The sequence below is a fragment of the Impatiens glandulifera genome, chromosome 8, assembly GCF_907164915.1.
Source record: "Impatiens glandulifera chromosome 8, dImpGla2.1, whole genome shotgun sequence".
Lineage (NCBI taxonomy): Eukaryota > Viridiplantae > Streptophyta > Magnoliopsida > Ericales > Balsaminaceae > Impatiens > Impatiens glandulifera.
In genome coordinates, this window is record NC_061869.1 from 5,344,369 (window position 1) to 5,366,676 (window position 22,308).

Sequence of the window (22,308 nt, forward strand, 5' to 3'; positions counted from 1 at the left end):
AATCTTGGAGATTATAGAGATCTATTTTTATTTAATATTTTATAGTATTTTCCCTTTTTTAAATAGTATTTTATTAGTGATAAATGATAAAGATTGATTTTGTTATTATTTTTTTAGTATTTTTCTTTTTTTTATGATATATATAATATTATATAATAATTATAGAGATTGATTTTATTTAACTTTTAGTATTTTACCTTTTGTAAATCATATTTTATTAGTGTGATGATAGATAAAGAAATCAATTTTATTAAATTATAATATTTTCCCTTTTTAAGTATATATTAACCATTACAAATATATTTTTTCTAAATAAGTCTAGATATTCTCAATCAATATTCAATGAAGATTATATTTTAAAAAATTAATTATCCATAAAAATCATTTTATTTTTACTAAAAAAACATGTTGTAACCTAACCCACTAAGATAACTTGTAAGCCCATGGGCTAAATCAGATATATTATACATCACTGGGCAGCCCAATTACCCTCTAAAATAAAAAATTTTAAAATGTGTTACTAAATATCACTTACAAATTAATATTTTAAGTTGGAATAAATATTTATGTATTTTTAAAATTTTTACATTTCAAAAAAAAAAAAATGTTTCTAACATGTCTGCTAATATGTAAATGGATTAAGATAATGTGGCAAAATCATTCTAAACTTAACTTAATTTTTGTTAAAATTGATGATAATAAAAATACATATACAAAGTTAGGATAGGTAATAATAATTTTCTGCATTTTAACAAATAATTCATTATATATGAGATTGAAGCTATATTTTTGTAGAACACAAATATACATGGGATTGAATTTTATAATGATACACAAATTAAAATATACTATTAAATGTAATTATAATTCAATAACACTGTCCATACTCAAAAATAGATTATATATGGTATGGGTTGGTAGTACAAGTGTGGATAAAATATATAACTTATAAAGATTTTTACAAATAACACACAAAAAAAATATATATATATATTATATAATATTAGTATATATAAACTTTAAGGCTATAAAGTTTACACAAAATTAAACGTTAGATGAATCGAAGTCGTGACATTTTGATCTCTTAAGCTATCAATAGTCGTCGTGACATTTTGATCTCTTAAGCTATCAATAGTCGTCGTGACATTTTGATCTCTTAAGCTAACTTTTATCAATGGACTACTTTAGTATTTTTATACACTATATGTATAAGAAGAATAAATCGCGAAAGCATAAAGTTAGAACTACTATTTTTCATAATAAAGTTGAATAACAAAGATAGTGGATATATAGAGTTCTCAAGTAATGCTACTACCAACAGCCACACACAGACATTGCTAAACAAAGAGCAACTTACTTAGGTTGTTGTTACATTAATACACACTTTTAACAACAACTTATATGCAGTCATATAGTAGTAGTAGTAGTAATTAAAGCAGCAAATTGCATTTCTTCACTACCAAACCGAATTAAGCACCTTTTCCAACCACGGCCTTACTCTATTCAAGAGCAATTTGTGTCGTAGCTTGCAAGTCCTAGCAATTCTGGACCTTCTAGTCTAGGATTGTTCTCAAAGCTGAATGGAAACGAGAAATGTTAGTGAAATAAAGGGAGGCGGATTATCAAATTATTGATCATTTTAAACAACCAAATAAAGGGCAAACCGAGTGTAACAAAAGTTGAGGACTATAATTTATGAAAAATTAAATGAAGAAATAAATTGAAAACTACAGTAAACGCAAAATCACATCAACCAAGTGAATGATGGAAGACCCAATACAACCAAAATCAAAGGAGACCCCATTCTTGTTTGATGTAGGTTAAAGCTATTTGGGTAAGAACATGGGGTTAGGCTATTTCGGTTGATGATTTGAATGATATTATTGATGAGTAGAGATTGCTGTTTTGATAGTGAGCGTCAAACAAGGCCTTTGTCTAGTGAGTTCAACAACATAAGAACATCATCATCATACAACTCAAGGAAACTTATTACGCTCAATAAAATCTAACCTAAGGCTTTTTTTTTCTATTTCAATCACTTAATTCCTTGAATAGTAAATACACAACAACCATGAAAAGTAAAAGAAAAGGAGTAACCATTGGGGACATCTATGGAACAAAGAAATGTAAACAGTTGAAACATTTCATCAGCTTCCAAATCTAGAGATCAAAACAAATGTCCAAAATAAAACACGTTCTTACTTGCTCAATGGAATATGTTCAAATGGACCCATGGTAGGAATTGTTCCACAAAGATTATTGTTCGAAACATCTCTGAAAAAACACAAATTCATAAATCATATGATCAAACAATTAAAAAAAATAAGTGGCATCAAAAGGTTACAGTTAGCTACTCACACAACTTTCAGTGTAGTAACATCAACAAGTTCCCTTGGAATTGGACCGGTCAGCTGATTATCATTAAGTCGCCTTTAACATGCACAGAAATGAAAAAACTATGAATTGAAATTCTACTATCCTGCAAACGTAAAAGAACATAGCAATAGAAACCGAGACACATACAAGAAAACAAGTGATTTCAACATCCCAAGTGAAGGAGGAATCACCCCGGAGATGTTGTTGTTATAGAAATCCAAACTAATTAAGTTCTTCAAGTTACCAAGCTCTTTCGGAATCGAACCCTGTATATTGTTCTTATAGAGCTCTCTGCATTAACAGATGATATATTAACAAACTAAACCCCACCATCATCACCACCACCAGAAGAAGAACTACTCACAGGTATTGCAGGTGTACAAGCTTCCCAAGTTCAGGAACAAGATGTCCAGATAAGTTTGAATTCCCCAAATCCCTACATAAACATTAATCAATAAGGTACCCAATTGTGGGAATTGGGAATTGAAACAAACCCAGTTCTTCCTATTACAACTACAACCCTAGATTTCTCCAGTTCATCATTTACTCAAGTAAGGCACACAATAACAAACGAATAAAGCATATACATTCAAGATGAAAGTGAAAGATAAAGAATTTATACACTCGAGTAACATGGTTAGCTTGATTGCAAGTGATATGGAACCAGGTACAAGGGGTAACGAGATTGGGATCCCAGCTTTGAAGAATGTTATCCGGATCGGACAGACTTCTGCGAAGGGCGTAGAGTGCGTCTCCTTCTGAATTTCCTTTAACCATTAAAGGAAGCTCCAAAAGAGATAATATGAAGGCAGAAAGAAGCAGAAAGCTCGAGGTGAAGCTGCGAGGAGTGAAGAGGGAATCAGCCATGGTTGTTTGTAGATTGGGTTGTGTTGTATTGTAGAAAGAAAAAGGATTTGTGAGAGAAAGAGCAAAGATTGAATTTTGGAAGTATAAATTGAAGGGAAAAGATGAAGAGAACGAGGAGATGGAATCTGGTTCCTCTTTTTGTTTTTGGGTTTTCTTCCTTTTTAGGTTTTTTGTCGGTCTGGATGGAGTCGTCGGTCTCTGCTTGAAAGCGATACTCTGCTTTTTGGTGGTGTAGTTGAATTTCCTTTTGGCGTTTGTTGACCACTTACAAAAAAAAATATTATATTATATATAATTAATATCTTTTTAAACAAAGACTTTTTCTTTTTTTAAGTGAAAATATAACTAATTTTTTAAATTCTTTCTATTTAAATTATTTTATTTGATCATTTAAAATTAGATTATTGGTGTAATTAGGGATAAATTCGACAATGCGTTTTTTTTTTTTTAATTTTCAATTTGAATTGTCCGGTTATGATGGTTTCGGCGGGAATAATATTTGTGTCTCCCTTTCTGATATTATCTCAATTTTGTCTCGAAAATTAATAAATGCAACTAAATATAATATCACTAATATATTTATTTAATTTTTATTTTTTTTTAAGTGTTTTAAATATATTTTTTATAATAATATAAAATTTTAATATATATAATATTAAAAAATTCATTTATCAATATTTTTTTTTTAGATAATATAGTATAGGCTGAAAATGAGTCGAGTCTAGTGGTCTACTCGAACTCAAATATAAAAGTAGCGCTCGAGGTCGGCTCGAGCTCTTTTCGATTAGCCAAATTTATAACTGAGCTCAAGAGATCGGCTCAAGCTCGATTTCGAGTAACTCAAGAGCTCGGCTTAAGCTCGATTTCGAGTAGCTCAAGAGCTCGATTCGTTTCGAGCTCGGCTCAAGTTCGACTCGTTTCGAGCTCGAAAAATTGAGATAATTTAAATTTTTAATAATATTATAAAATTTAAATTATTTTCGAGTAGCTCAACGAGTACTCGGACAAGTTATATAACTACTCGAACTCGGCTCGATTATATAATGAGTCGCTCGAGCTCGAGTCGAGCGTTGACCGAGCTACTCTGTTTATTTTCAGCCATAGTATAGTACTACGGTGTCTCGCATAGATTTTTCGAAATTAATTCGAACGAGAATGATTGTAAAAAAATCTCTAAAGTTGAATAAAACGGGAAAAGGTTAACGCATTCTCCCATTGACATCAATGGATTCGGAGAGGATTATATTAATGCCAAAATGAAAATGTATTCCCCATTTTAGAAAAGAGTAGAACACTAAAAAAAAATTTTAGAAAAGAAGTTTGTAAAAGATTCAATCAAATGTTTCCTCCACGCATATGTGTTCCACTAAATAAAAAGAGTTTATAAAGTACTTATTATATAAGATTATTTTGATCTAAACAAATCTAATTTTTTGTTTTCCCTTATGTAATCTCTAAATGCGTTTAGTGCTCCATCTTTTCCTATCAATAATACAAAAAAGTTGATCCTTCTTTTATTTTTAATAATTCTTAAATATAGTATACATTAAACACGCTGCTACAATTCAACTTTTAATCATAAAAAAACTGTGATTTAACAATAAATTGCTGCAGTAGTTTTAAATAATTTAATGCGTATAAATAAAATCAAACCCACCTTAATAATACCAAACAAGAATGATAAATTGGAATAAACACACAATTTTAATGTTTTAAATAAGAATATAAAACGTATATAAGCGTTTAACAAATAAATTGAATCAAAGCTCACTCAATCGGAAAAAAGCATCTGATACAAAAAAAAAGAAATTTATGTTTTGTAAAACAATTGTTCAATAATCTCTTTTCTAATATAGCACTAGTGGTGAGGGGCAGATACTTTTTTATTGAAGAATAATAGTATTATTTGAAGAAATCATTCCTAAGCTAATTAATTAATTATATGTAAGTTTCTTCACCATAACTCTTTAAGAAAATTCTTGACTTCGTTTGGCAGCAGCAACAACAGCATTCATCAAGATCCCACGAAATCCGGCCTTCTCTAATTCGTGAATACCCGCAATTGTAGTCCCTCCTGGCGATGCAACGTCATCTTTAAGTTGACCTGGATGTTTACCGCTCTTCGAGACCATTGAAGAAGCACCTAACACCTGAAAACAAACATTTCAACTCGATCTTAGGCATTACATTTCTTAGGCATTGTTTACCCTTGTTTATTTATAGCATTTTTAATGCCGCATTTAAAAACACATTTTAGGTCTGGATCTTTCTGGGTTTGGATGAATATCGTTCATAAATTTATTTGGAAACACTTTGTTTTTTTGTGTGACAAATATCTCATCAAGATGAGATAATGTTTTGAGATACAACTTAATTAGATAATAGATTCATAAATTTATTGATCTTTTCTCACCCAAATCTAGATAAAAAAAGTTTTTTCTAAATTGGAATAATAACAATATTTATGTTTCTTCCAAAAGAGTTTATAATAGAAAGAAAAAATAAAATCCACTTACTGTTTGAGAAGCTAGACCAAGAGCAAGATCCCGTGGTAAGCCTGCAGCTACGCCTCCATCAGCCAATGCCTCTATGGCTAAGTATATATACGCTGGACCACTGCCACTGCAATTTGAATGGGGGTAAAACCTCGTAAATGGTTAATTTCTTGTTTGTTTATTAGTGAAGGCAAATTTACGATGTATTTTTAATGGTGTCCTATGAAAACATTGAAGAAGAGAAAATGACCCCAAAAGAATTGGTCTTAATCTGGTTCAAAGGAATGAACACGATATACAGAAGGATTTCATTGAAGAAGATAAATTGAAGCTACCTTAGTCCAGTGACAGCATCAAAATATTTTTCATCGGTTTTCCATGTCTTTCCAATAGCTCCAAATAGCTTTGCAATTATTTCTGAATCTTCATTTGTCGCAGCTGAACCCAAACTCATAACTAATGAATGTGAAGAAAAAGAATTAGTAAACACGAACACACTGAACTTCCAAACATGAAAATGATAAAATGCAATCATATTTTTAGACATGTTACAGCAGAAATCATTGTTGACAATTGCTGATTTACATGAGGGATTTTGACACCATCCTGTTTTATTTTATTTTATAGTCACCTCCAAACAATCAAAATTAAACAATTTCCTGTTACTTATGATTTTATAATCACTCCTTCCAATAAAATGAACAACTTTTCCCATCAAATTGACAATTTTACATATATTTCAAAATACAATACACTGAGATAAGAATATTCTGCATATATGGAGTGATCATAATATCTTTCAGATCAAGGCCTTGTTCGTTTTTTTTTAAATCCAACTATAATCAAACATTATTACATCCACTCTGTTATCAATCACATCTCTCAATTCATTAACCAAAATACTAAAATACCCATTATTATTTTTAACAAAAAAAAAACATTTTCTCAAAATCAACACCAATGAAGATTTTTTAAATAATCCAAAGTTTATTTAAATAATCCCCAACCAAACAAGCCCCGAATTCCCAAAAGGGAGGCTATAACTAATATCATAAGAAGGATGGAGAGAAGTCAAACCTGAAGCGGCCTCACCAACAGCTGCAGGAGTATTTGGCATCACCCTGATAAATCGGCTATGACCAGCCCAATCCTAGAGAAAACAATAAATTTTATTTTAATGCACAACAGATAATCCATGAAATCCAATTTTAATGGTGCAAAAGAGCAGAGCGCATATCTGCGAAACATAAATTATTTACAGTCACTCATTTATAGTTGAAAAAGACCCAAATGGTAGTGAATTAGATGGAAGAAGCAGCGGTTCCCTTGGATACACAACAAATAGTCACATAATATTTGAAAATTGCATGTCCATTGTTAATCACAAGAAATGCAAAGAACATTAGATACCACCAACAATAAATCATTTGTGTGGTCAGATTTATAAATAAAGATAATGGTGGGAGATGAGTTTTAGTCACTCTTACGAGTCTTACCACTTAGGCAGTGTTTGATAACACAGTTTATCGCTTAATCTAAATTACTATGTGTTTATTTGAATTAAATTCATTTTGATAAGTGTTGTCTAATATGACTTAATAATAGATTCAGCTAAAATTCAACTATAAAATATGATTTAATTTGGTAAGGTATGAATGACTTAACGTAGTAATTTAGTAACATCCTTCAAAAGATAACTTTAAGCCTGAGAATTAATCAACTTGTGTCAATATAAAGGAAAAAAGAAGCTTTAAGTACTTTTCCGACATTAGTTCTGTAATTGATCAAATCCACTTACATACCAAATACTTAAAATTTAGATATTTTCATTTGGTTTATTCAAAACATTTATCAGTGATATACTTAACTCATTAAACACATAAAAAATAGTATTCAACATTCTACACTTGATTTTCACTTTCATCAAACACACCCTTAAACTATACTGCCCTTCCTTTTCCTCAAGTAACATATTTGGCTACATCATACAACTTTTTTGCAGGAAGATGGAAGACAAACTTCATTATCGACTTCATCATATAAAATCTCATTGTGAACATGGCGGTCCATATAAGTAATATATATTTGATTACTTGGCAACTGAATGTTTTAGGGAAGATCTGAACACTAATTCATATAAAGATCCTATAACTCCATTAGAGGATAATTTAAGGATGGAAAAAGTAAAAAAAATGTGAGAAACTTATTCTCTCCAAGCACGCTATGTTAAACTCCAAACACAAATAGATGTGTATATACTAATGAAGCATGTAAGTTCATCTTCACAAGAACCCAAACAAGTAATAGACAATTTTGTGCTCTTTAGTACTAACCTGGAGAGATTTCAACTTGATGCCTGCTGCAACAGAAACCAGGAGCTGCTTATCCGAAAGCTTGGGTCTCAATTGTAAGACTACATCTTTAACTGAAAAGCATTAAAAAAATATAATCATTAATATATGCACACTTTCTGTATAAACATCAGTAAATGAAAATATCAGTAATAGTAGTATCTCTATGGTTCAAGCACATAGTGAAAATAAGTGGCAAGATATAAAATAATTCAAGGGAAGTTAAAGAAATTAGAACACTTCAATATGCACACGCATTCTTATCCAACAAAATCAGCAAATGATGCTTTCACAGTTTACCTTTGATACACACTTGCAAAATACAAACTTTTGAAAAACAATAAGATATGTACATGACATCAACTGTGGACATTCTTAAATAGTGGCATAAAAATTAAAAACAATCAGAACCATAAAAACCAAGTCAAACAGAAAAACACGCTTATCATGCTGCAGTCCAAGCATCACTTGTTTCCCATCATCTGTCAAAAACATGCATCGAAACCATCTACAAAAATCCAGATCACGAAAATGAATATGGTCTTCATAATCCAATTTTGATCAAAATGAGATTCCATGAAACACAATTAATTCATGCTCGCCTCAACTCTAATCCTCCACAAAGCAAAGGCACCAAACAAACCCAAATCAAAACAAATCCCAAGATGATAACAAAACTGATAGTAAAATAAATACTTTTAGTACATCTTACATAAACAATGTAACACATATTAACGATTTCGTATTCCGATTTCGTGAAACTTGAAAACGAAGCAGAGACATATAGACTCACAAATAGATGTACACCCTGATTCAAGTGGGGGATCATAATTGTTGGTTGTCATGCTAATCTCCCCCACAGAGAATAAAGCCTAGATGCAAAGAAAAAAAATAAAAATAATAGATGTACGCAAACAAGACGATGACCAATTTCTTTTTGGTACAACAATGAGTGTTGCATATTTAAAGGCTTCATTGTCATTTTTTATTTTGTTATCACAACTTCTTATGACCTACTTTCTCTACCATGCACAAGGAACATGAAAAAAAAAAAAAGCAAATGATACAAAAAGGAATATAGAAAAACATGTTAGTATGAAGCTTCAGAGGCATGGAAAAAATAATTAACATATCAACAAAGATTATATGTACAAATTAGTGTGAATGGTATGTATTCTACCATGTGCAGTACAAAATCTTCATTACTTTCAAAGTTTCTGTGCATTCATGATCATGTAAATAAACACATCAGAAAATGACATGCATTTTAAGGGATTGACCCTCATATTTATGCTCATCAATCATATAACTGGAAGCATGAATAAAATCTGTCCGCAAATGAAACTAGATCTGTTTAAAAAAAGCAAGAAGAAAAAGTGAGCATAACACTAAAGCAATCGACTACGACACATACCCATCTGAGGTTTTACTGAGAAGATGATCACATCGCAATCTTCAACCACCTATAAAAAGAAAATAAAAAATTACATTCAACACCATAATCTTAAAAGCAAATGAGAATGAGAAAATATATCAAAGGCCATGAGCACAACTGACTAACATGACAATAGAATCCAATAAACCAAGATGGCATTTAGCCTTCCCATCTTAAAAGAACATTCCAATATCCTCAATCAAAATCAACTGTAAATATAACCAATAGACAATAATTCCTGAAGAAACGAGATACAGATGCATAACAAGCTTAAGGAGACTATATTGAAACACACCTCGAGATTTCGTTCGAAAACTTGGATGCCGAGTGCTTCAAAAGCAGCCCTGCGATCGGAGCGAAGGTGAGCAGTTCGAATACGGGAAGCGGGTAGAACACCGGATTTTACAACTCCTTTAGCAATGCTTTCAGCCATCTTCCCTGCTCCGATGAATCCGAGCTTAAAGGTATCGCTAGGAATTGGAAGAGTATTCGCCATTGCCATTTGGTAAATGAAGAGAGAGAAACCTCAAGATTTGCTTAGCGGCTTTTGGAATTGGAAGAAGAGACTCAAGAGAGGTTTTAGACTCTTTTGCTGTGTACCCATTTTCTTTTATTTATAAAGTCAATAATTTCATTTTTAACCCTATTTATTTATTTCAATAAATTTATTATTATTAGTAGTAGTATTTTATCATTTATAATTACCTGAAAAATATGGTTAATTGAATAGTTATTTTTATAAATAAATATTTATTAAATTTTTATAAATAAATATTTTTCTAATACTTACTTAAAAAGGTAAAATATTTGATGAAAACAAAATTATGATATTTTATTTTTGTTGATGATATACTTTCAATCAATTCAATTTAGATTGATATAATTATGTTAGATGGGTGAGATTTTCACTTTATTTTATGTTGAGAGGTATATTATGGTAATATTGTAATTTTATGTATTTGAGACGGACGAGACATAATTATTATCCCGTCCCGATTTATGATAACAATTCCCACCCTAATTTATGATTTATGGTCAACGATTTCGGAATTGTCTTGATCTCGGTTCAGATTCGGTGGATCAATGGTTTTAATTGACATACATAGGTTTTATTTTATTGATTATAAAATAATTGGAGTAATAAGTATAATATTTTTTTTATATATGTAACTAAGTTTTTAATACCTATTTTTGCATAATATTATTTTAATTTTTCTTTTATACATTTATTTTTGTTTGAAATTACTCTTTATACATTTATTGTTTAGTACATAGTACTAATTATTTAGATACAAGTTTTAAGGAGGTAAAAGTTATATAAAGTATTAAAATGTATAAATTAGATAAGTTATATGTGTTTAGTTGGATATATAAAGAAATATAAATTATATATAATTTATAATTTTGTGTTTGGTTGATAATATAAAAAAAAGTAATAATAAGTATAAAAGACTATTTTACCTTTATATTTATAAAAGACTATTTTACCCTTCTAGTTTAGCGGCAATAAGAGGTGGATATTCACTCTAAGGTCTCGGGTTCGAGCCCGTCAGACGGTAATTTCTGCGCCTGGTTAAATGGTTAAATGTGTGTTTACGGGCTACATACTTAATCTATTTTCCAATTTTTTTATATAAATTATTTTAATATTTATCTTATTTAGATTTTATTATTAATTATATTTAAATTAATAAAATATTATTTTAATTAGTAAAATTAATATTTTTATCAAATAAATATTTTAAAATTAATAATAATTTTATATGATTATATATTTGTTTTATTATTATTATTTTTTTTTTAATTTTTTAAGAATTCTTACCAATTTGATCATAAATATAAAATATGGTCATTATTTTTTCTAAAATAAAATTTTCTCAGTCCTAGCCCAGAAATTATAGTAGTATAAGTGGTCATAAACTACTTTTAAAGTTGTATGTTGCCTCATTTTTATGTACTTAAAATGCAACTTAGTGGAATTTTTTTATTAAAACTATAAGGTATAGTAGTCTCACCAAATGAAATAAAAAAACAATCTTTTGTTATTATACTTAACTTGTTTTTCATGTGCTTCAACTGCTCTAATTCATCACCAGAAAACACTACTCTTTTGTAATATTAGATCTATCTTCTTTATGCAACTAGGTTAACTACCACAACCTCTCTTTATCACCCTTTAGTGATTGTAGTCGGGATGATTTAAGTATTTCACTAGACCTCATTTCCATAAGAATGTTCTTCAGAACATCTTCAACTAATTCTTGTGCAACTTCTCCCTTGAACCAATTCCATCAACTTCTCCCCCATCTACAACCCTTTCAATTTTATCTTCATCAATCTCTCCATTCGGTTAAGAACTTATCCACAAATTTGCAAAAGACTTGAATAACCACAAATCCTCCAAGAACTACAACAACACTTTGGATCTTAACTTCACCGACAATGAAAGAGATATTTTGGGATGGACTCATGATTCAGAGGTGGGGTGGGCTTGAATTTTATTTTGGATAAAACGAGTAAATAAAAGTAAATTTTACTATTTTTTTTAATAATTAGATAAACAAAACAGTGAATTATATTAATTTTTTTCAAAAAATATGGGATAACGTCACATTTTGACCGTAAAAAAAATATTATTCTTTTATTTATTCGGGGTGGGCTTCAGCCGACCCGAACCCCTACATAAATCCGTCATTAATGTTGATCCCTGCAATTTTTCAGAGACTGTTTTTCCACAATTTCTAACAAACTTTCAGAAATTTAAATATCACTGGATCAAAACACATCCACCATACCTTCCTAAAGAGAGGATTCCTATCTGCTCCAATCAAGCTCTGCAACATTAATATAACATGGTTCTAACTTGTTCTCTTTGGTCCAAACATACTCTCCTTATCCTTGCAACATCATCAACCACATCTCCCCTATTCCCAAACCCTCTTCATCATCAAATACTCCACACCATTTTGTTGGATAAAATCTGAGCATCCCATTAGAGCTAAAAATCTAACAAATCGATCTACATTGTCATGTAGTGATGGAGACAAAAGAAGTTATCATTCGCCAACATAAGTTAGATTTGACCTGAATTGTATTTGTTTTCACCGGTTACATAACTTCCTCGGTTATCTGTTCACATTACGCATTGTTACCTGAGCATAGAGCTTCAATTCAACTTTCAACTTTCAGTGACTTGAGAAGCTCGTCAGTTAGATCTTCTTTGTATAGAAGTAGACGATGGCATACTTTTAGTAGTTCAAAAACCGACTTTTCCACCAAAAGACAGGGCATTGAAGTTGACTAGACAATATTAGCTATGATTTCAAAAACACGCCGCCAAAGAAGCATAATTTTGTCGTGGTTATTCAATGTAACTGTAATTAATAATTCAAGGCAGAAGGCAGCAACCGCTTTGTCTTCTAGAAGATTATTATCATCCTTACGACGTCGTCCAACAGCAAAGATTAGAGTATAAATGAGCTGTAAGAGATATTCAGATTGCATAAATTTTCTTTCAGCAAATATGCAATTTATATGGCATTCTTGAATCATCTTGATAATAGACTATGGATTGCAAGCTCTTCTTCCCTCGGTAATGGAGAGGGATCCTCTTTATTAAGATAATTGAGTCCATAAAAACCAAGGATAAGAAAGATAAACTTCTAGCCTTAGTATATTTTTATGCAAAAGCAAGGATAAACTCCTCCGATTGATCTTGAGATTGACTTTCTAATTTTCATACTGGATTTTCACTTTTTAGGTTAGAAAAGAATAAGTGGACAAGGAATGAAGAGAGATAAAATAAAAGATAAGTATAGGTTAAATAAGGAAAGAAAAAATTAGTAGAGTTTATACCTACTGATAGCTGTTACAATATTATACTGAGTTTGGGGTATAACTTGTACTAGATATAAACACGGTAGATATAAACACGACAGATAGATAATTTTTCGACCAAACAACTAATTAAATTTACTATACATATTATTATCTTATAGAGGCTTATTTTTGTTTGAATTTATATCATAATATTTAAAACCATTTAAAATGTTATAAATCCATTAACTTGGGTTGAAAATAGACACAAAATATTTGTATACGTGGTATATTCATTTTTTTATTGTTCCAAGTCTTATTGTGGACAAAACTTGTACATTTGTTTTGATATGACTTCTTCAACTTCATTCTCAAACAACAATGCACATGTTCTGTTTTATATCTAGACAACGATGTTACATATTAAGGAGACAAAGAAATTCTTATTCATTCGTTTTCTCCATATTTAGATATGACTGATAGTCATATATAAATGATATATATGATAGAAATTACGAAATATAAAATATGATATTGTAACTCCAGGAATCGCTCCCTCTGTAGCTTAGCACGTGTCGTGGACACGTGACAATACATGGAATATCACAGGGGTTCGAGGTTCGATGCATTTCAACCTTGGTTTGCGTGCCAGACTTTTTTAAAAATAAAATATTATTTTATTTTTTTTTTAAAATAATGTCTTGGGAGCTTTGAAATTAATTATGTAAAAATATTTAATTTTGTTCAAATTTTAATAATCTAGGACGAGACAACTAGTTTTTAAATAGAATAAATGGTGGCAAATAACAATTTAGTTGAACCCGGTTTAAATTAATTAAACATAACTAATTTAAAAAATATTATTTATTTGAAATTAGAGTCGCCAAATAATTTATGAAAATTAATAAAATGATACATGTATAAACGTATTTATACCAAAATTTCTATAAGGAGTTCGTATTTTTTGTTATGCTCGGGAAAAGACTTTCACGCTATGTCTTTCGCGCCCGTCAATTGACGGTTTTAAAATTTTAAAATAAACAAAGTCTAGATATTTAATATTTATTTATAACATTTATTTTATTTAATTAGTAGTCTGGGGTCCTAAATAATAATATATTTAGATTGCGTAAATAATTGTACAAAATTATTTAAAAGAACGTATTTGCGACTGCGTTTATATAATACTGAGTAAAACCCTCAAAAATATCAGAAGAGTGTTAAAATTTAAAAATAAATTCCAAACAGGGCCTTAGCCAAAATGATTTTTTTAGGAAATATCTCGAAAATATTTAAATATCATTTTTTGACCTTACGAGATTATTTGAAAATAGATTCGGGGTCCCAAAATTACAAAATAATTTTGGATTTTGAAAAGTGGAATCAAGCAGGCCTTAGGACTAAAGTCCTAGGGTCTGGGTTCAGTTTTAGTGATTTGGGCTCGGTCTAGACTAGGGTGGTCTAGACTTGGGCTCGGGAGCATGGGTCAAGGGATTAGAAGGCTCAGTCCTGGGTTCGAGAGACTCAGTCCTAAACTCGGACTACTCGGTCCTAGGCCTAGGAGGCTTAGTCCCATGTCAAGTTTATTGCTCTAGGTCCTCAGTCCTAGGGTTAGGTGGTTCTCGGTCCTAGGTCAGGATGGAACTCGATCATAGGTTAGAAAAATCGGTCCTAAGCTTTAGGGAGTGTTCGGTCCTAGGTTAGAAAACTTGGTCGGGTTTTTCGGTCCTAGGTCTTAGGTATCGATCATGGGGCTCGGTCCTTGCTCAAGAACATTGGTCGTCATTCTTAGTCCTAGCTCAAGAACATCGTTCCTTGGTCCCGGTCATGACTCAAGAACACCAGTCATTGATCTCGGTCTGGACCGAAGATTCTCGGTTCTGTTTCTCGGTCCCGGTCCTATAAGACTCGGTCCTATGATCGAGTGTTCTTATTTTGATATGAAGAAATCGTAGGTCTCATAACTTTTGATACAGATCATGGAATCATGATCGGTAAGTTGTAGATGATTCATATGATTATGAAGAACAAAAGCCCTAACCCTAATCACAATCATTCAATCTTTACAAAAATCAATTTCTATAAACCATTTTTAGATCAAAATTTGAGATATTTTAAATTAGGTCATTTCAAGGTCTGATTTTTGTTCCATTAATTTTAAAATAATGAATATAGTTGAACACAACCAAAACAAGAACATCATTATATCATTACAACGATTTTTAAAGATGGAATCTAAATCTAAAATTTTCAAAAACACTATTTGATCAAACATGATCAAAACAATGTTATAATGAATGAGAAATCATCCTAACATGTTTAAAAAATGTTTAACAACTGTTTGAATAAAATAATTATGAAAACTCAAGAACATGAATTTTAAAAATTCAGATTTTCAAATTAATTTTTCAAAATTTTTGATTTAGGTTGATTTTATTCAATTTCTTTCCACAGAAAGTTCAAACATGATAATAAAGAGTGATTATAAACAAATAACACAAATAACTAAGTCTAGAACAGATCAAACCGATTAAACTTGAAAATTTTGAAAAAATTCAAATTCTCAATCACATATCGATATACAAAGGTTCTGGATTCATACCAACACCTGGAGAACACTCCTTAGATCTGTTGGAAGCTTTTCAGAAGCCTGGATCGAAGTTTGGATCACCGGAGAAAGTTTATACAAAAACTGTTCTTGACCGGAATTTGGATTCTTCGATTTGTAGTGTAATATGATGTGATTGTTTGATGATCTAATTAAGAAATCCTCAGAGACTATTTATATTAGCTTTAGTTGGTCAAGAAGTTCAATTCAAGTCCAATTTGGCCATCTCTGTTCTTATCCCTAATCTTATCTCAATCCGTGGCAGCCTAGCTAGGGAATTGGATAAGGTTCCTAGGTTTAGGGGTATTGCTAGCGGAGATAAAGCGAGCACGTGGAAGAAATATGGAGGGATAAGGATAGTTGTATGCGGAGATAAGCTTTCTTGAAGAATCATCGTCGATCAGTCGCGATTTCGGCGAGCGTCATGCATCGGAGAAGAAGACATGTTGAAATGGCGTCGTTTTGTGGCGCCGTTAGACGTTCTGTCCTTGTCCGTCAGCGTCTGGGCGATCTGGGCTAACGAGGTTAGTCCATCCCGTTAGTTGATCTAGTGGAACGGACGCGCGTTAACTTCGTTACAACGGGTTGTGTGGCACATTCCTGGGCGCTCGATGAAAATTCAGCGCTGATCCGATGCCTAAGAGTCCTACTGCAACCTAATAAACATAATTCAGTTACACTAGATTATGAGTTTAATTTTTAATAAAAGAATTATTTGAAATCAAATTTTAATCATTTCTTACGTTTTTTTTCAAAAATATTTCACAAAAATTATTTCTGAAAACATAATAAAAATTATGTTTGTTATTTTTATTTTTGAATATTTTTGGGAATTTTGGAGGTAGTTATTTAATTATTTTTTAAATCATAAATTATATATAATTTATGTTTAAATTCCATTTAAACAATTTTAATCCTTAGTATAATTTGTTAGGAATTTTGAAATAAATAATATTTTTTCTACTATAATCAAGACAGTAGAAAAATAAGGGAGATCAAACACACAACGAAACATCACCAGATTTACGTGGAAAATCCTCTCAACCTGGAGGGTAAAACCACGGGGTCAACCGACAAATTTCACTATAAACAAGAAACAGATATAATTGTTCTTTTCAACTTCAAACTCAACGTTGAGGTATACAAACAGAGAAAAACCAATTTCATTCAGACTCAAGCTAGTCTAGATATAAGACAACAAGAAATTAGAACCTAAAGTGAAAATGTAAGAGATCTATTTGCCTCTTTCTCTTCTTCTTCTGTTTTTTCTTTTTTTTTGCAGAATGTTCTCTCTCTAGAAGTGATAGAATGAGGAACATTATTAGGTTTTGCTCATTTAATTAAATGTCTGATTGGGCTGGACCCAAATGCACAACATAATTTGCGTAAAATAAATATAATATTTTAACCTCAAATTAATTTGAATTTTTATTTATTAATTTAATTAGAATTTATTTAGACAATAATTAATCTTAACTTGATTTTTAATTTCTTTTTGAATTATTTTAAATTTTAAAATATTATTAAAAATAATAATATTATTTATAAAATAGTGTGTCAAAATACAAAACCTAAGCGGAAAATAAATTATAATTCAAATTTAAGAAACATAATTGAGTTAAAATCATTTTATGTATAAATATTATATAGTTCTTTTATTTAAGAAATAAATAAGTCCTAATTAAGGAAATGGGATGAATAAAGGGCAGACCAATGAAGGAGAAAGGTCCAATTTGAGAGAATCAACTGAATCAGAATCCTTCATTCGGTTTAAGCTCTCTGATTCGCTATCGCCACAGAGGACGAACTGGTAGCAGAAGGAAGCACAAGCCACAGTCGCCGATTCTCGGTCCTCATCGCTGCAGGTAAATTCCTATAAATTTGTGAGCCTAATTACGTGCCCTACTAGTAGACTGTGAGATAACTTGGGAAAATCAAAACCCAGTTGAATTTCAAGCAATGGAAGGGATTGAAAGAAGGGAAATCTATCACGAAAGACAGAGATTGCAGTTCTGCTTGTTACATTCCCTTAACAATCTATTCCAAGACAAAAATGCATTCACTAGAGAAGAACTGAATGCTATTGCTGAGAGGCTGGTCCTCAATGATCCAAACACATTTTCAATATCAGGAAGTTGGAAAACGCCACTTTCAGTCATTTTGAAGCCTCATTACAATCCTTTAACTGGGAATTATGACATAAATGTTCTAATTACAGCATTGGAAGGTATGGGGAAAAGTGTAGTCTGGCATGATAGAAGGAACAAAGCAGCTTCAATTGATCTTGATGACCCAGAAGGCAGATTAATGGGTATTGTGGTTAATATTGCTGTCAGGAAATTTGGTGGGCTTTGGAAAAGTAGACATTGGTTTGCAATAAAAAAGATTGATGGGTTTTGGTATAATCTTGATAGTGATCTTTCTATGCCGCTTATGTTTAGGGATATTGTAGAAGTAAGGGAGTTCTTGGATGCCATGATTGCTGCTGGATCAGAAGTTCTGCTCATTGTCAACTGACTTCGTTCTTTATTGTTGCTTCTTCTTTGTGATTTATGTTTTTCTTGTGAGTTATTCTTATGTGGATTACAGGGATACTTCAATAGGATGGATATGTGTGTGATCATAACCAATAAGTAAAGAAGTTATAGATGTTTTTTAGTATATCGATGTTATGAATAAGATCTTTGGCTTTTACAAACTTTGATTGTTTCTTCTTTGGTTCAAAATAGACAAAAACATTGCAAGGATGACTTCTATGAATCAGTTGGCTCGTAATTATGTAGCTTGATTTTAATTTCGTAGAATAATGAGTTAGAAGCTTCTAAGTGGCTGGATCTTTGGTGGACTAGTAGTCTTTGCATTGTCTTGGCCAGTGGAAGACACGATCCTTCATCGCTAACTATCAGAGATCTGCATATCATTTTCATTTTGTTTTTAAGGTTTCTTTTCACACACATCTCACTTATATGCTTGTATTGTTTGATCAAAATATTATTTTTTGAAATAGGTAAACTTTCATTAAAAAAGAAATCGAGGAGCGTACATTCATGACAAAAAGAAGAGTGGGGGAAGGAAAAAACAGAAATCAGAAAACAGGACCAAAATGATAAAACAAAAAAAATAGTATCATCCCGTGCAAGCCCCTTTTTCTGGATTGAAAGCATAAGCAGGCATCATGAAGCCTTTGATTCTTTCATGGCCGTACCTTTTCCCTTAAAAAACTCTTATGTTCCTTTCTTTCCAAATCATACACCAAGTGATTGAGAGGGATTGGCTTCCAATCATCGGTGATGTTATTTCTGGATCCCTATTCAATCCAATGAGCCCAAAAATCGGAGACATTATTTTATCAAACTATATAACCTGTTTTCCCATTTTTTGTAGGGCTATGGCATGGCTCATGTTCTTGGGTTCCATATTTGTACTATGGGTGGCATCTTTATTGAAGATTATACATGTGACATATACTGGTTCGAAGTCTGGATTCTTGAAAAGTGATGGTAAGATTTTCTTTGTACTTTCTAATAATCACTTCTCTCTTTGATCTGTTAAATGCCACGTTTGTTTCTGTTTTGGTTAATTCAGATCACAGGAATGTCTTGTTGGTTATTGCTCATCCTGATGATGAATCCATGTATGTTTTAACATCAGGAATTACGAATTAGTTGTATTGTCACTGATATTGACTTGTCTCTTTTTAGATCCATGGATCGCCTCTATCATAAAATTCATAAATGAGTCAGTTGACGTGATTCTGTATTAAGTTATATATTATGTGTTTGCAGGTTTTTCACCCCAACAATCAATTATTTGATTTCACTGGGTCATAATCTTCATATATTATGCTTGTCTAATGGTAAAACACCACCTTCTGTATTCTGTTATTGGGTTATTACTATTTCTTACAAGATTTATATGGATTTGATATCCAATTTAAAGTGCATGAATACCCCTTATTATGGGCAATATCACTTATTTCCCTCCAGTTTGTTATTGGGAATCCATGTCTTAGCAGTTGATCTCCTTTCTATGAATCTAGGATGTAATTGTAAAGAAATAATATCATTTTCAGGTAATGCGGATGGCTTGGGAGATACTAGGAACAGAGAATTGTATCAAGCTTGTGCTGTCCTCAAGGTGAACCAGTTGCAGCATGATTTTTTTTAGTATTTCATTATTATTCCAAAATCTTAATGTGATGTACTCATATTTGTTCTTATAAGCTGACAAAATCCACTATGCAGATTCCATTAAACCAAGTGAAGGTGTTGGATCATCCAGATTTGCAGGTTCAATGATTTGAAAATTTCGTAGATAGTTGTTTTAACGCGTTTTTTTTAATCTAACATTTGTAATCGAAACTAGGATGGTTTTGGAAATGTTTGGAATAGGGATTTGGTGGCAAAAGTAATTAAAGAGGATGTTGTAAGTCATGCCATAGACTTGGTAAGAGGCGCAATTTCTCCAAATTCCTATTTTTATGTTCATTATGAAACCTTAACTTCAGAGTATTTTTATTTTAATATATAAATGTTTTTGACATAAATCCTTTATTCTTATCTGCGTCATCATTCCTGCGTGTTGTTTTCAGATTATTACTTTTGATAATTATGGTGTCTCTGGTCATTGTAATCACAGGGACCTGAACCATGGTATCAGGTAAGTCAAAGCTAATATCAAACAAAACTGCAAATTTACATGCTTCCTGTTAATTTAGTCCATATACAAACACACCGAAATGGTCGAACTTGTTACTACATTCGGGTTTATGATTTGAAATTCAGTACTCTTTTCTTTTTTAAAAACTAAAATAAAATTACTTCATGATGCATTCACATTATACTGAGATTTTATTCAGATTGAAAAAAAAATGACAATTAAACTTTTCTCTGTTTTTGATCTTCCTGTATGAACAGACGGTTTTTGAATGATACAAGTGTTGAAGCTTGGGAACTGGTAAGATCTCTTTCCATGCCATATTCCTACTTCTTATATAGTAAAACTTGGATGATCAGTGAATTTAGCTACTCATTTTAGCCTCTTTTTTACTAAATAGACATGTTTCAGTGATTGAATTAACTCTTCTTATATGCAGGTGAGCACAAACATGCTACGCAAATATAGTGGACCATTTGACATCTGGTTATCTCATTTGAGTGCCCGAGGAGAAACACATTGCTTGTTGAATGAAAAACCATTTAAAACTTATCTCGCAATGGCACAACATTCAAGCCAGTGGCTTTGGTATGTTGTGAACTTATAAGAATTCAAAATGATAACATGTGATTTGATTGTTTCAAATTAAACAGATTCAATTCTTGGATGTGTTGCAGGTTTAGGAAGCTTTTTGTATTCTTTTCAAGTTATAGCTATGTCAATGTGCTGAAGAAGATCAACAACTGATCGGGTTATTCGCTGATGTTTCGTTGATGTAGTTGAACACCATACTGAGAAATAGTTGTCCACGAATTAAATGGATCGATATTCTTTGATAAATGTAAAGGATAATGTGGATTCAGGGTTATTGGTGAAAGATGAAACAGTTTCTTGAAATGTTGAGAAATTAATTTCATTATAGAAGGATCATTTTGTATTAGTCTATTTTTAGAGATAAAATTTTATTTTCTAGAGCTAAATAAATTAATAAAATCCATCCATATAAAATAACGACCCATTTAGACTCGAATTTAAATTATTTAGTTACTAAACGAGAGTCGAACTATCATAATATGATTAAACTCGAACTTAAATCATTTAGTTATTAAACGAGGCTCGAACTATCATAATATTAGTCATATGAATCTTTTTTTTTAAAATTTTAACGTATTATTTTCTAATTAATTTGTTAAATCTGTAAATTAAATTTACAAACGTTTTTAGATGATGTTTTTTTTAAATTGAATATTTATTCAAAATTTCATCTAATAAGGTTAGGTATGGTGAAACGGGAAATTTAAGCAAATGACCCTAAAAATAGGGTGAATTGCTTTTGGTGAGAGTGAAGAAATTAAATAGCGCTGGTGATCCTTTTTTTTTTGACGAAAATATCCCTATTGCGTCACGCATCCTCAGGTTGCGTGACGCAATTTTTTATTTTTTTATTTTTCAAAAAAAATTAATTATAAAATTTTTTGGACGAAAATGTCCCAGTTGCGTTACGCAATCGCGTCATGCAACCGCGAGATGAAAAAAAAAAAAATTGGAAAAAAAACAATCGGTTGCGTTACGCAAGAGTATAATTGTTATTAAAAAAAGAGGGTCACCAGCGCTATTTAAATTATGGGCTCGCACTTTTGGTAATTCACCCCATGTGTAGGGTCATTTGCTCCAATTCCCCGGTGAGACCCCTCTCACCGCATC

General features: G+C 31.2%; 4 protein-coding genes across 4 annotated transcripts; 2 read left to right on the top strand and 2 right to left on the bottom strand.

Annotated features, from left to right (window-relative positions):
* Window positions 1-1,236: 1,236 nt before the first annotated feature.
* On the bottom strand, window positions 1,237-3,433 carry LOC124912585 (leucine-rich repeat protein 1-like). The gene is made up of 6 exons (XM_047453227.1): window positions 2,999-3,433; window positions 2,741-2,812; window positions 2,524-2,667; window positions 2,359-2,430; window positions 2,203-2,274; window positions 1,237-1,576 (listed from the first exon to the last, which is right to left on the bottom strand). The coding sequence occupies exons 1-6, from the start codon at window positions 3,241-3,243 to the stop codon at window positions 1,504-1,506; spliced, it is 678 nt and encodes a 225-aa protein (XP_047309183.1). The 5' UTR covers window positions 3,244-3,433; the 3' UTR covers window positions 1,237-1,503.
* A 1,600-nt stretch (window positions 3,434-5,033) lies between these two features.
* On the bottom strand, window positions 5,034-10,103 carry LOC124911845 (pyrroline-5-carboxylate reductase). Its single transcript, XM_047452374.1, has 7 exons — window positions 9,820-10,103; window positions 9,504-9,552; window positions 8,072-8,163; window positions 6,816-6,888; window positions 6,074-6,194; window positions 5,760-5,865; window positions 5,034-5,393 (listed from the first exon to the last, which is right to left on the bottom strand). Exons 1-7 carry the CDS (start codon window positions 10,024-10,026, stop codon window positions 5,211-5,213), a joined length of 831 nt encoding a protein of 276 aa, XP_047308330.1. The 5' UTR covers window positions 10,027-10,103; the 3' UTR covers window positions 5,034-5,210.
* A 7,563-nt stretch (window positions 10,104-17,666) lies between these two features.
* On the top strand, window positions 17,667-21,465 carry LOC124911272 (N-acetylglucosaminyl-phosphatidylinositol de-N-acetylase-like). Its single transcript, XM_047451731.1, has 11 exons — window positions 17,667-17,813; window positions 19,333-19,448; window positions 19,534-19,582; window positions 19,734-19,804; window positions 20,021-20,085; window positions 20,193-20,237; window positions 20,314-20,394; window positions 20,540-20,607; window positions 20,865-20,904; window positions 21,044-21,192; window positions 21,282-21,465. The coding sequence occupies exons 2-11, from the start codon at window positions 19,337-19,339 to the stop codon at window positions 21,349-21,351; spliced, it is 750 nt and encodes a 249-aa protein (XP_047307687.1). The 5' UTR covers window positions 17,667-17,813; window positions 19,333-19,336; the 3' UTR covers window positions 21,352-21,465.
* On the top strand, window positions 17,833-18,723 carry LOC124911271 (josephin-like protein). The gene has a single exon (XM_047451730.1). The coding sequence runs from the start codon at window positions 17,908-17,910 to the stop codon at window positions 18,463-18,465; it is 558 nt and encodes a 185-aa protein (XP_047307686.1). The 5' UTR covers window positions 17,833-17,907; the 3' UTR covers window positions 18,466-18,723.
* Window positions 21,466-22,308: the final 843 nt, after the last annotated feature.